The sequence below is a fragment of the Sporothrix schenckii genome, assembly GCF_000961545.1.
Source record: "Sporothrix schenckii 1099-18 chromosome Unknown Cont49, whole genome shotgun sequence".
Taxonomy (NCBI): Eukaryota; Fungi; Ascomycota; class Sordariomycetes; order Ophiostomatales; family Ophiostomataceae; genus Sporothrix; species Sporothrix schenckii.
Window position 1 is genome coordinate 3,073,617 of NW_015971150.1, and position 12,491 is coordinate 3,086,107.

At 58.8% G+C, this 12,491-nt stretch overlaps 3 protein-coding genes across 3 annotated transcripts; 2 read left to right on the forward strand and 1 right to left on the reverse strand.

Annotated features, from left to right (window-relative positions):
• Positions 1-748: 748 nt before the first annotated feature.
• On the forward strand, positions 749-1,825 carry SPSK_05395 (uncharacterized protein; the record flags this gene model as incomplete). Its single annotated transcript, XM_016732143.1, has 1 exon — positions 749-1,825. One exon carries the CDS (start codon positions 749-751, stop codon positions 1,823-1,825), a length of 1,077 nt encoding a protein of 358 aa, XP_016583510.1.
• Positions 1,826-3,783: 1,958 nt separating this feature from the next.
• Positions 3,784-8,031, forward strand: SPSK_04821 (udp-transferase; the record flags this gene model as incomplete). The annotated part of the gene is made up of 1 exon (XM_016731584.1): positions 3,784-8,031. One exon carries the CDS (start codon positions 3,784-3,786, stop codon positions 8,029-8,031), a length of 4,248 nt encoding a protein of 1,415 aa, XP_016583511.1.
• Positions 8,032-8,567: 536 nt separating this feature from the next.
• Positions 8,568-11,195, reverse strand: SPSK_04953 (calponin domain containing protein; the record flags this gene model as incomplete). Its single annotated transcript, XM_016731712.1, has 1 exon — positions 8,568-11,195. The coding sequence occupies one exon, from the start codon at positions 11,193-11,195 to the stop codon at positions 8,568-8,570; it is 2,628 nt and encodes an 875-aa protein (XP_016583512.1).
• Between the last annotated feature and the right edge of the window lie 1,296 nt (positions 11,196-12,491).

Genomic DNA, 12,491 nt, shown 5'->3' on the forward strand with positions numbered 1-12,491 from the left:
AAATATACGGCAATGTACCAATGAAGTACATATTTCGGTATTCATTTAGATATTCTGCTTTGGAACGAGCGGTTCCTTGGGCTAGTATGGCGTTTTCCATTGGAGCATCTTGTTCTGGTTTGTTTCAAGTTTGTTGTCTTCTGTTTTATCCCCCCTTCCTTTATGCATTTGCGTCTATTGCTTCATACACATTCTGGCTCCCTCCCACCAAGCCTTGTACACGGCGTCAGGAGTCGATCGACAGAGAAATCGGTCCGTGGTCGTGCTCGTTATTCCCCCCTTTCTTTGTTGCACGACGGGAACGACAGAAAACCTTCCCACGATTAATACAACATCCATGAATATATCACCATCCTAAATAAACTCTCGGTGCAGATCCAGATACGTGACCATATAAAATTCAAAAGCCTGTTCATAGTGTCGAGGTCTTTAAGATATTTCATAAGCTTAGTGGAGACCGTCGAACGGATGCTGCGGGCAGGCCCGCACTGCCAGTTCAGAGAGTCCTGGCCAAGACTCCATGGATATTTTAGTGGGCAAGGTTAGGCGGGGTCAGGCTGCTGATGAGTGCGTTGGTGAGTTGCTTATGCGCTGTTGGCGGGGCGCTAACGAAAAATTACAAACGTCATAAAGACTTTGCAGGGACGAGAGTGTCGCGATACAGACTCTACGCCAACGCTCAACTGCACCCATTCCGTCTTTTACGTTGGCATTGTATGCTTCCTTTTCCTACGGAATCTTTCCCACAATGCATCAACGGCCTCTGGCGGACCCCAACAGCAAGGACGACCTCCTCGTGCCGGCCGACGTTTCCTTTGCGACAATGATGACGAACCGCACCGGTTCTCCTGCGGCCGATGTCAGCGCGTTTGTCGCACCGGATCCGGTGGACGCGGGTGCTGTCTACCACGGCGATGCTTTTGGCAGTGGTGAGAACCATGGCGCCAATGAAAGTGGAGGCCGTATCGAGACGACGGCGGAGGGTCGCAGTGCCGTCGAGTTTTTTGACGATGTCTTTGGCTCATCGCCAGACGATCACCATCGCGGGCCCCGACCACCGTCCGGTGCGGCCACCGCGTCGTTGCCGACCATTCCTGCGCCCATTGTGCCCACTGTCTACCAAGACAGCCACCGCCACCCATCCGACATGAACCGCCTCGAGCAGGAGCACAGCACGTCCGGCTACCGCGACGGCCTCAGCGCGGGCAAGAACGCCACGCTCCAAGCCGGCTTCGACGAGGGCTACTCGCTGGGTGCGGCGATCGGCGGCGTCGTAGGTGAGCTCCTGGGCCTGCTGGAAGCGTTGGTCGTGTCGGGTGGCGAGGACGACGAGGAGACAACATCCACCGCCTCCACAGCCCCCACAACCACAGAGGATGCAACTGGTGCACATGACACAGATCCTTTGCCGGTCCTCCTCGGCCGCGCCCGTCGTGACTTGACGGCGCCGTCCATCTTCTCGCCCTGCTACTTTGCAGCCGACGGCACGTGGATATACGATGTGGAGGCCAGTGAGCCTGCTGGGGCAGACACAGCCGAGGCCGGTGCGGCCGTCCACACGACCATCTTTGACGTTGCCAACGCGCATCCGCTCGTCAAGACGTGGCGCGGCATCGTGGACCGGCAGCTCGAGCGTCGGCGCATCCGCTGGGGCAAGGCCGGGGACGAGGCAGCCTTGGCCACGGCACTGGGCCTCAAGGACGAGGACGAGAGCCATGGCGGTGCTGGCGGTGCTGGCGGTGCTGGCGAGACGTCGGCGACCGACGCAGCGCCTACAGCCACACCACGGGCCCCGGCCAACGACGCCTCGGCCCTGGATTGGTGAAAGGCACCCTTGCGGATACAGAGACCTACAAATACAACGACTGCTGCGTCAGGCACAACGCTACGACGCGACGGGCCAGGCATGCTGCTGGACCTCTCAGACGAAGGCCCTTCTTCCTGCTCTGTCCTCCGAGACGAGCGGGCCGAGATGCACCGCCGGCCAGTCGTCATCACCCGCAGAGCCAGTCATTCCGTCATTCGGCTGCTGGTAACTGGCCTAGAGGGTTCGGCGAGGCCAGACAGCCCTCGAGGGCCATGCATTCCTCGGTTGGCCATCGTGGCAGGCTCTGTTTGTTCGGTGGTCTGATTTGCAGACACAATGCCACTGATGAACAAGAGGCAAAGGCGCGCACGCGACCTCGATGGCCCATCGTTGCGACCCGTCGACTCCGGACACGCTCGCATTTTAATGCCAGCTTGACGTTTGGGCCGAGGCTAGGGACAGATGCGCACACTCAGCCCACGGGCTTAGTCCAGTTCTCGCCGGCCTGGGAGGAGGACTGCGTTGAGATATTACAGCGTAGAATTGCTCTAGTCGCAACTAAGATTTAGTGTCTCGCACTTTCCTTTCGCAAAGCACGAGCTTCGCATGGCCCAACTGGTGCTTGGCAATTGGGGGTTCTGCAGGGGTAACAGCTCCACTGGGGCCTAGAACCATTTACGACGGCAGGTCCTAAGCTCTGTGTTTAGAGTTTTGAAGGGAAGGAACAAGGAAAGGGGAAGGACTAGGGGGAATGGAATAAAGGGAAAGAGGAAAGAGGGAAGAGGAACGAGGAAAGAGGAACAAGGAAAGAGGTAACGAGGAAAGATCAACAAGGGAAGAGAGCAACAAGGGAAAGAGCAACAAGGGAAAGTGCACGGCAAGGCTTATTGCACAATTCAGGAAATGCTTGTTTAACACAGCCGGCAAATGAAATCAGGCACCAATTGATTGGGCTTCCAGTAGGATATATGAAGGTACGCCATGTAACAAAAACACGACTCTTGTCCTTTCGACGACGTAAGATGCTCTGCCGCGTTTTGTGTTTTCTCCAAATTGTCTCGTTGCATACGCGCATTGACGTCATACGTACAACGGGCGAGGCAGGCGCAATCCATCAACCTTCCAAACCGTATAAAGGAGCAAGTGTCTCATTACAATGCAACTGGCAACCAATTGGGCAGGAAGGTGCATTCAAGACAATGCATTATTGACGCACGCGACGCTCGGAAAGAAGAAGCATTTCAGTCTGTTCTTGCCGTTTACAAAACGAAGCGAAGGAAGCAACGATCGAGCTTTAGCACACAAATCAGGCTACGTCGCAGACAAGTCTAGACCAAGGAAGCTCCGCACCTTCCGCCACACAACTAAAAACATCGAGCCTGATATCGCCTAGTGCTTCGCGGTTTCGGCAGGTGCAGGTGCAACTCAACCTTTGCGGGCCTCTTGGTCTGTCCACTACTTTCCTTACTTTTCCTCCTCTGCGATGTTCTCCATTTCTCCCCTGTCACGTCGCCCATTTCTTCCATTTGCCTTTTCGCTTTGCAGAATCTCATCAGCGCCACCACACATTTAGTTGATTAGTCCACTTCTTCCGCACTGGCGCTCGTCATCAGCTGCCGAGGGAACAGCACTTGGAGTGGCCGTAACGCTCGAAAAACCTGGCAAGCCGAAAAAAGAGGAAAAAAGATAACGAAAACGAAACGAAACGAAAACGAAAGCAATCCACTCAAAACGCTCGCTCCAACACAAACATTTGAGACACCTTCATTCCAGTCCTCCCCTCAACCACCACCAGGACCAGACTGCCAAACTCCAGAATCCCCAGCTCCCCGGCTGCGGTGGCAAAGTCTTAGCTCTACTTGATCGGCGGTTCGAAAAGTACTCGCAAAGCGCCAAGACACAAAGGAGCAAGAAGAGAGAAGAGGGCCGATGGGAACGATCCTCCCATTCCCGGCACCATTTTCTTCGTTTAGACAATGGCCGATCTGTACAAGAACGGCGGCGTCGCGCGGGGGCAAGCTGATGGCTCACGTCCACTAAGCGGCCACATCCCAAATACCTCGCCAGATAAATCAGCGGCGGCAGAAGCAGGAGCAACAACAACGACAAAACGAGGAAACACAGACACAGAAACATTGTCACGACCTTCGCTGGCACCCATTGACCAACGACGGCCTCACTCGCTGCTCCCGCCGGACCAGCGTCGCCTACACCGTCCGAGCCACGAACGTCTCTTCAGCAAGATGCACGAGGACGACTCCCTTCACTATGATCCTGTCAACCGCGAAGGCCGTTCGGCCAGCGTCGTGCGCAATGACGACGGCTTCATCGCCTACCCGTCGCTGATCCCGCCCCCTGTTGAGTCACCAGGCGCCTCTGTCAGCAACATCAACAACAATGTCGGGCCCCGCAACGACTACCTAGAGGCCTATCCGCGGCCATCAGGCACGTTTGAAGGCCGGCCGAAAGCCATCTCCGACCCGCCGAACCCCGAGACCGTGGCCGCGGCCGGTGACAGCGGTGGCGCACCGCTGGCTACCGCAAGCACCGCCATTGCCTCCTCCGCCGTCACACCCGGCGCCAGGAAGACAAAGAGCCATGGCTCCAGCGGAACGCGGCCGTCCAGGCAGCGCTCATCCACTCTCCCCATGCCACCCACACGCCGCAATTCCAATGTCGCGCTCGTCCAGGAACTGCGGAGGACGTCCTTGCTGCATTGGGGTGATCTCCTAGAGGCCCCGGCCTACGCGGACGAGCCTACGGCTGGCGCAGCATCACAAAATGCATATGAAGGGGGTCCCAACCTCGAAGCGCAGCATCAGTCCTCGTTGGCTGCATCGAGCCAGGCATCAGGGCCCAAATCATCCGCGTTTTGGAGACGAGGGAAGAAGAGCAAGCTGGCCCCCTTTCGTCCCGCCTCGCTCACCTTCCTCAACTCCCAATCCGCCAAGCGCGATGGCCGCCTGCCCATCTCCGTCAAGGACACAAGCCACACTGGCGTCCTCGCCAAGGCTGTCGGCGCTGCCGTGCGTCGCATCACACCGGGCGACAGCAGTGGCAGCGAAGAGCAAAAGAGCGAATCGGAGATTGACGAAATCGATGAGCCCGACGACGCGGCCTACACTGCCGCTCAGACCAGGGCCGGCATGTCATTGGCGGCCGCCGAGTTCAGCCGTGTCTCCCGCAGCCTCGCTCACAAAAAAGCCCCCAGGCTCAATGTTGTCATCATGGTTATTGGCTCCCGTGGCGACATTCAGCCCTTCCTCAAGATCGGCAAGGTCCTCAAGGAAAAGTATGGCCATCGCGTCCGCGTTGCCACCCATCCAGCCTTCCGCGAGTTTATCGAAAAGGGTGCTGGCCTCGAGTTCTTCTCCGCGGGCGGCGACCCGGCTGAGCTCATGGCCTTTATGGTCAAGAACCCCGGCATGATCCCCAGCCTGGCGACCGTCCGGTCCGGTGACATTGGCCGCCGTCGTGACGCCATGGCCGAGATGTTCGAGGGCTTCTGGCGTGCCTGTGTCGATTCGACCGACGACCCCAACGATGTGCGCAACCTCAAGCTCGTTGGCGACAAGGAGCCCTTCGTTGCCGACGCCATCATTGCCAACCCACCGAGCTACGCTCACATCCACTGTGCCGAAGCCCTCGGCGTCCCCCTCCACCTCATGTTCACCTTCCCCTACACGCCCACTCAGGCCTTCCCGCACCCCCTGGCCAATATCAAAAAGTCCGCCGTCGACCCAGGCTACACCAACTTCATCTCGTATCCCCTCGTCGACATGATGGTGTGGCAGGGGCTGGGTGACCTCATCAACAACTTCCGCGTCAAGACCCTCGACCTCGAGCCCATCTCCACAATCTGGGCCCCCGGCGCCGTGTACCGTATGCACGTGCCCTTCACCTACCTCTGGAGCCCCGGCCTTGTTCCTAAGCCCGCCGACTGGGGCCCGGAGATTGACATTGGTGGTTTTGTCTTCCTGGAGCTCGCGTCGTCGTTCAAACCACCCGCCAGCCTCGAAGCTTTCTTGGCCGCCAGCGAGGAGCCCCCCATTTACATTGGTTTCGGCTCGATTGTCGTCGACAATGCCGACAAGTTTACCGAGATGATCTTTGAGGCCGTGCGCATGTCTGGTGTGCGCGCGCTCGTCTCCAAAGGCTGGGGTGGCTTCGGAGGCAAGGGCGACAACATCCCCGACAACATCTACATGCTCGAAAACACGCCGCACGACTGGTTGTTCCCCAAGGTCCGTGCTTGCGTCATCCACGGCGGTGCTGGCACCACTGCCATTGCCCTCAAGTGCGGCCTGCCCACTATGGTGGTGCCCTTCTTTGGCGACCAGTTCTTCTGGGGCTCCATGATTGAAAAGTCCAACGTCGGCCCCAAACCCGTCCCCTACAAGCGCCTGACCGCCGAGAGCCTGGCCGACGGCATCAAGTACCTACTCTGCCAAGAAGCCCGCGACGCCGCGCAGGCCATTGCCGAGTCCATTGAATTAGAGGGCGACGGCGCCGACAATGCCTGCACGTCCTTCTTGCGCACCCTCGAGCTCGAAGGCCACGGCTCCATACGCTGTGCCATCTTCCCCGACAAAGTCGCCGTTTGGCAGCGCAAAGGTTCCAACATCAAGCTTAGTGCGCTGGCTGCTGAGGCCCTGGTCGAAAAGGGCTACATGTCCTACAAAAACCTGCGTCTGTTGCGCCACACCGAATGGAACGACTTTGAAGGCCCCGGTGAGCCCATCACCGCCATGTTCGGCTCCCTGGCCCGCTCCTCCCGCGCCATCATCAGCGGCCCTTTCTCAGCTGCCAGCCAGATCATCCGTGGTGGTAAGAAGAAAAGGAAGGACGCCAAGGAAAAAACGGCCCAAAAGAAAGCCCAAAAGGAGGTTGCCAAGCAGGAACAGGTCCATGATGCCGACAGCGATACACTCGCCGACGACGACTCAAGCTCGTTTCAGGGTACGGGAAAAGCCGAGGAGGGCTCTTTTGAAGTCGTATTTGCTGCCGTTGGACAGAACATCGGCCGATCTGCCAAGGCTCTTGTCATGGCGCCCATCGACGTGTACTTTTCGCTCTGCCAGGGCTTCCACAATGCGCCTCGTCTGTACGGCGACGACACAGTGCGGCGGCCCGCCCATGTCACAGGCATCAAGAGCGGCCTCAAGGCGGCTGGCAACGAGTTCATCTTTGGCATATACGATGGCGTCACCGGCATCGTGCGTCTTCCTATCCGCTTTGCGCGCAAAGGCGGCGGGATCCACGGCTTCGTGCGGGGTGTCGGCATGGGAATCATGGGGTTTGTCCTCAAGGACATTTCTGCCATCATCAGCCCTTTTGGCTACGCCCTCAAAGGTCTAGCCAGACAGGCCGAGCGTGGCAAACAGCCCTTGCTGTACCTGCGCCGCAACCGCATAATGGAGGCCCAGCGGGATGTGCGTTCCATGGATGCGCAAGAGTGGAAAATGCACTTGCAGAGGGCTTCGGCCGGCTGGGAAGCGATGCACGAGCTGTACAGGACGGTGCAGCAGGGTGGCAGCAGCGAGCTCGCCAAGCGGCACGCCCAGAAGGGCCCGAATGCCAACAGTGCCGCCGACGGTGCTAATGGCGCCAGCTCCCACGGCGCCGTGGCCATCCACACGCTCGCGCCCAGGCGCGGCAGCGCCGACAGCGTGTTCCAGCACCATCACTACCACCCTGTCGGCAGCAGCGCGCGCCAGAGCCTCGAGGACTTGGATTCGGCACTCGAAAGCGCCGATCTTGCTGCCATCGTGCTGGCGGCCATGCGCCGTGGCGAGACGCTGGAGAGTGTCGTGCGTGGTCGCTACGTCGGTCCTCGACCGTATAAGAAGCGGCCCTGTCACCGGGACTGCCGGCCGAAAGGCGGTCTCAAGGCGGCCTGCCGCGGTCAGCTAGCCGGGCAGGACAAGAAGGGGCGTGATGAGGAGCTTGAGTGCAAACCTGCCGCTATCGGTTCATGTGATGACGATGACAACAGTTCCGCAGGGGAGGAGGACCCCGAGGAGTACGCATCAAGAGCCCGAGCGGTGGACATTGTGCTGGCGCAGTTGGGTCCGGACGCAGGGACGGCGCGCGGCCGTGTCGACAAAGAGTCGCACAAGATGGAGAGGCTCAGAATTCTACAAAAGGTGCGCGACGAAATGGGCGACCCGGGCAAGATAAAAGCGCCCGCGGCGTCGACGACGACCACATCTACAGCAATCTAAGGAAGCAGATTGCCCAAAGATGCCGAAAAAGAGAGAAAAGAAAAAAAGAAGAAAAAAAATCAAATAAAGCCTGAAAACAATAGAAAGAAAGATACCCAACCTGGCAACAGAAAAGAAAAACTACACGTTACATGTTTTGGATTTTCTCGGCACATCCTCGGAGGCTTGCGTCGCTTCATTTTGTTTTGGCCGCGTTGGGATGTTGCTACATCACCTTTGTATTATCTCATTTGTTTTGCTTGTATTGTTTGCATGGAGTTATTTACAGCTATTTTCTAGAATTTGCCATGGTCATATTTAATATCCCAGCAATTGTAATTTTCGTTCATCTCGGGCTTCTTTATTTCAATTATCATATTCACAAGAATAGTCAAAAGAAGACTTGCATTTTCTATGTCGAAAACAAAGAACAAAAACGAGAACAATAGGGGTAAAACTCTACAAAGCAGACGACAAAAAACGAGAATATAAAATAAAAGAAAATCTGACATCCAACACAAAGTCTCACCGTCGCCCTCTCAGCCTCCGTCCCCTCTCTATCTCTGCCCTGGTAACGGCCTCGGGCCGACAATCTGGCGCCGCCCTGCACCGATCCCCTGGCTGCCGCGGTTCTGGCCGTCTCCGCCCGTATAGCCGCTCCATTGGTTGACGTCCCAGTGGCCATCGATGCCGTCGACGTTGTTCGCCTGGCGCGGTGCCGCCGCCGTCACCTTTTGGGCTTCTTCCCACTCGCGCTGGCGCTGGCGCTCCAGTTCCATCTCACGCTCCAGCAGCGACTTGCCCGCTCCAGGGCGACCGCCACCACCCGAACCCGAGGCAGGGCTGCTGCTGCTGTTATTGTTGTTCGCAGGAGGCGCGTTCCTAAACGGCTGCCTCTGCTTCATGAGCGGCTGCTGCTGCTGCAACGGGTTGTACGCCTGCTGGCGGCGGCGACGGTCTTCGGCATCGTGCTCGGCCACACCTCCACCGAGCAGCTCGCGCGCATACGTCGGCTGCGGCGGTTGTTGCTGGAGGGGCTGTTGTCGTTGTTGCTGCTGTTGCTGCTGACGGGGCGGCAGGGTAGGCTGCTGGGGTGCAGACGCGTAGGATGACGGGTCGGGCAGCGGGCGGCCGTGGCTCTTAGTCAGTTTGTTGGGCCCTTCGCCGGTCCGCTGGGCACGCAGCGGGCTGCTGGCGCCCGAATTGTTTATGTTCTCGTTCGACGGCGGGTTCTTCTCGCCGGTACGGTGGGTCCGGATCTTTTGGAAGAAGCCGGTGGGACCCGACTGCTGTTGCTGTTGCTGCTGCTGAGGCGGCGGCGGTTGCTGGTACTGTTGCTGGCGCTCCCCTGTCCTTTGGTTCTGGAGGCGAGGCGGCAGCTGCGGCTGCGGTTGTTGCTGCTGCTGTTGCTGCTGCTGTTGCTGCTGCTGTTGATGCTGCTGTTGCTGCTGGTAGTGTGACCGCGGATCGGGCAGTGGCCGAGGCGACTTGGATGGTGGTGGTGCGTGTGGGTTGCTCTGCTGGTGGTAGGATTGCGGTCCAGAGCGAGGCATAATGTCGTCGTCGCCGTCGCCATGGTGCTGCGGTGGACTCAAGTCAGATTCTGGCTGCTGTTGCGGCTCTGCATCGGCAAACCGGTGTCGACTCTGGCTGCGTGGTGTCCGCAGAACTTCCTTGTCGTTCTTCGACCACGACTCTTGGCGAACGGGGGGGCTGACCTGGAGGTTTGGGTTGGCAGCCCGTGGCCGGCTGCGTGAACGAGCCCCGCGCGACTTGGAGCGGGCACGGTCGTCGTCGTATCCGCCTGCGGCCGGCCGGCCGGAGGAGCGTCCCTGGCGCTCCTGCTCGTAGGCTTGCTCGCGCTGGCGTGCCAGCTCCAGCTCCTTTTCGAGTTCGCGTACGCGGTTGCTGTAGGCGTCGGGGGCGGTGTCCTGTGCCTGGTCGGCTTGGTACTGGCTGAGGAACTGGCCGTGCAGGCGCGGGTCGCCGGCGCCGCCAGGCCTGCCGCCGCTTGCGCTCTTGTTGCTGTTGCTGTTGCGCAGACGCTGCTCCCGCTCCTCGGCCAGGCGTGCCTCAGCCTCTTCCTCTTCACGCAGGCGTGCCTCTTCGGTCAGCTTCCACTGACGCTCCTCCTCTTCCCACTTGCGCTTTTCCTCCTCGGCCTTGCGCTTCTTCTCCTGGCGCTGGCGGCGCGTCTCCTCTTCCCAGCGCAGCTGCTCTTCTTGGCGCGCGCGCTCCTCCTCGGCCTCCTGCTCGGCGCGCTGGCGCTCTTCCTCCTCTTCCTTCAGGCGCACCTCTTCGGCCTCCTTCTCTCGACGCAAGCGTTCCTTTTCGGCCGCGTTGGGCACAGACGGACCGGCGCTCGTAATCTGGCGGCGGCCGCCAAAGGAGATGCCCAAATTGCCCTGGCTAGCGCCGCCCATGTAGCCATACTGAGCAATGTTCCAGGCGGGCGCGGTCGATCCCTCGAGTTCCCGCTTGCTCCAGCTGCTCGTGTTCGTCGGGCTCTTGCCGGGACTGGTGCTGCGTTCACGGTTCGACGAGTCGTTGGACTTGGTAGGGCTCCAGCGGCCGGCCACCGAGCCCTCGCCGGTGCGGGTGGGCGCAAGCGGAGTGCGACCCGTGTAGATGGAGGACATGGGGCGGCCGCTCGTGGGTGTCGTGCCGCGCCCGGGCGGGCTGGCGGGTGTCGTTCCCGAGGCGCCGTAGCCTGTGTTCTGCGGGCTCGAGACACTGTTGCGGTTGGCGGCGTTGCCTGAGCGAGGGCCGATGGCGGTCGGGAAGGCGGAGGGGTTGACGCGGTTGGCGGCGCGGCTAAAGGCACCGAGACACTGCAGCACCTGGGCGGGATCCTTGGCCTCGTACAGGTCGACGGTCAGGAAGCAGTCGTGCTGTTGTAGATTGAGCGGCGGCGCCTGGCAGGCGCGTAGGAAATGGGAGATGTTCTCCATCTGCACAAAAGGCATAGCGGACTGCTTAAAGCGGATGCCGGGCGGCGGGATGGCCAGGTTGGCGAGGCGGCAGAGGGCGGTGCCGTCTTTGAGCGCATCGAGCAGGTCCCCGGCGGCCAGCTGCTCGCCGAGAACACCCTCGATCCAAGAACGAGCCTCACGCGCGGCGCCTGGCGTGTATTTGTCGAGGCGCATTTTGCGCAGGTCGCCGTCCAGGGACGTGACAGACGCCATTGTGAGAGGACGGGGTGTCGGGGGGTGGTCGATAAGTTCGGGCTCGTCTGCTGTTGTTTGATACCACGCGTTGGTGTCGCGGGCAATTGAGAGGCTCAAGAGTGTGCTGTGTTCGTCTTTGCAATTGTCTCGTCTGAAATTGAAATGGAACCTTGGATCTCGCCGTATATTGGTGGAAAGCTGGTGCCTACGGGGCAAGGCGATGAAAGGGGCGCGGTTCTCGTAGCTCGCCCTAGTTCGGAACGCCGGTGCGGCGTCGTGGAGTCTTGGGATCGCTCACTCGATTGAGGGGGGGATTGGGTTGGGCGCCGTATTGGTTGTAGAGTTGAGGTTTTGTTTCGGAGGACTTCAGTGGTGGCGATGTTTAGAAGTGGGTTTGGGAGTAGGGACAGAGAGAGGAAGGAGCGGAGGAGCAGAAGGAAAAAGAAAAGAAAGCAGTCGTCGCCGGCAGGAGTGTCCGCCGTTGCGCCTTCCCTCGTTTCTTGGTTCTGCGCACGAGGAAGGCGAGCTTGGACTGCACCGCTAGGAATGGGTCGTCAGGCAAGAGCCTGCAAAGCGAACAGGAAGCAGCGTTGGGTTGCGCGCCGAGGGACCGCCCGCAGAGCCCACCCCAGACGCTGTCGCTCTTTCCCCGCTCTGCTGGAAGCCACACCCGAGTGACGTGGTTGGCGGCCACAGTGGGGGTGATGGGAGTACATGCAAAAGCAAGGAAAATGGCGGGGATCAAGGTACCCGTTAGCGCCGGTTGTCCCAGCCACATCAGGCAAAAGTAAACAAATAATAAAAAAGGGAGAAATAAAACGTAGAAACCATACATCAGACAAAGATGGTCGCGACATTTTGGTTGCATTTTTGAGACTCCTGTGGGATTCTGCCCTCCCTAGTCGAGCCTTATGTTGACGACAACCGTGGAAACCGCCCGCCTGGATGGCATTGTGAGGCCGATCTGTTGTCGAGGTGTGTAAACAAAATAAGAAATGGAGATTCACGAACAAGTTATAAGTCAAAGACGATATTGTTTGTCTTGTTTTTCTTCACTTTCACTCTCCTTTGCTTCGTTGCTTCTTACATGCACTCTGCAATGAAATGCCTCTGTGTGAGTCCCTATATCTCGCGAGCAACCTTATTCTTCGGTGCAGAAGTCAAATCTTGTGGAAGATAAGATACATTATGTTCCATAGAAAACACTTGGTAAATTATGTGCAGCTATTCAACCGGATAAGCACTAGGTACGGTGGAATCGAATAGGTGCGAGAGTGTTGAATTTGCAAAGTGTGTGTTTCTTTACAATTGAAC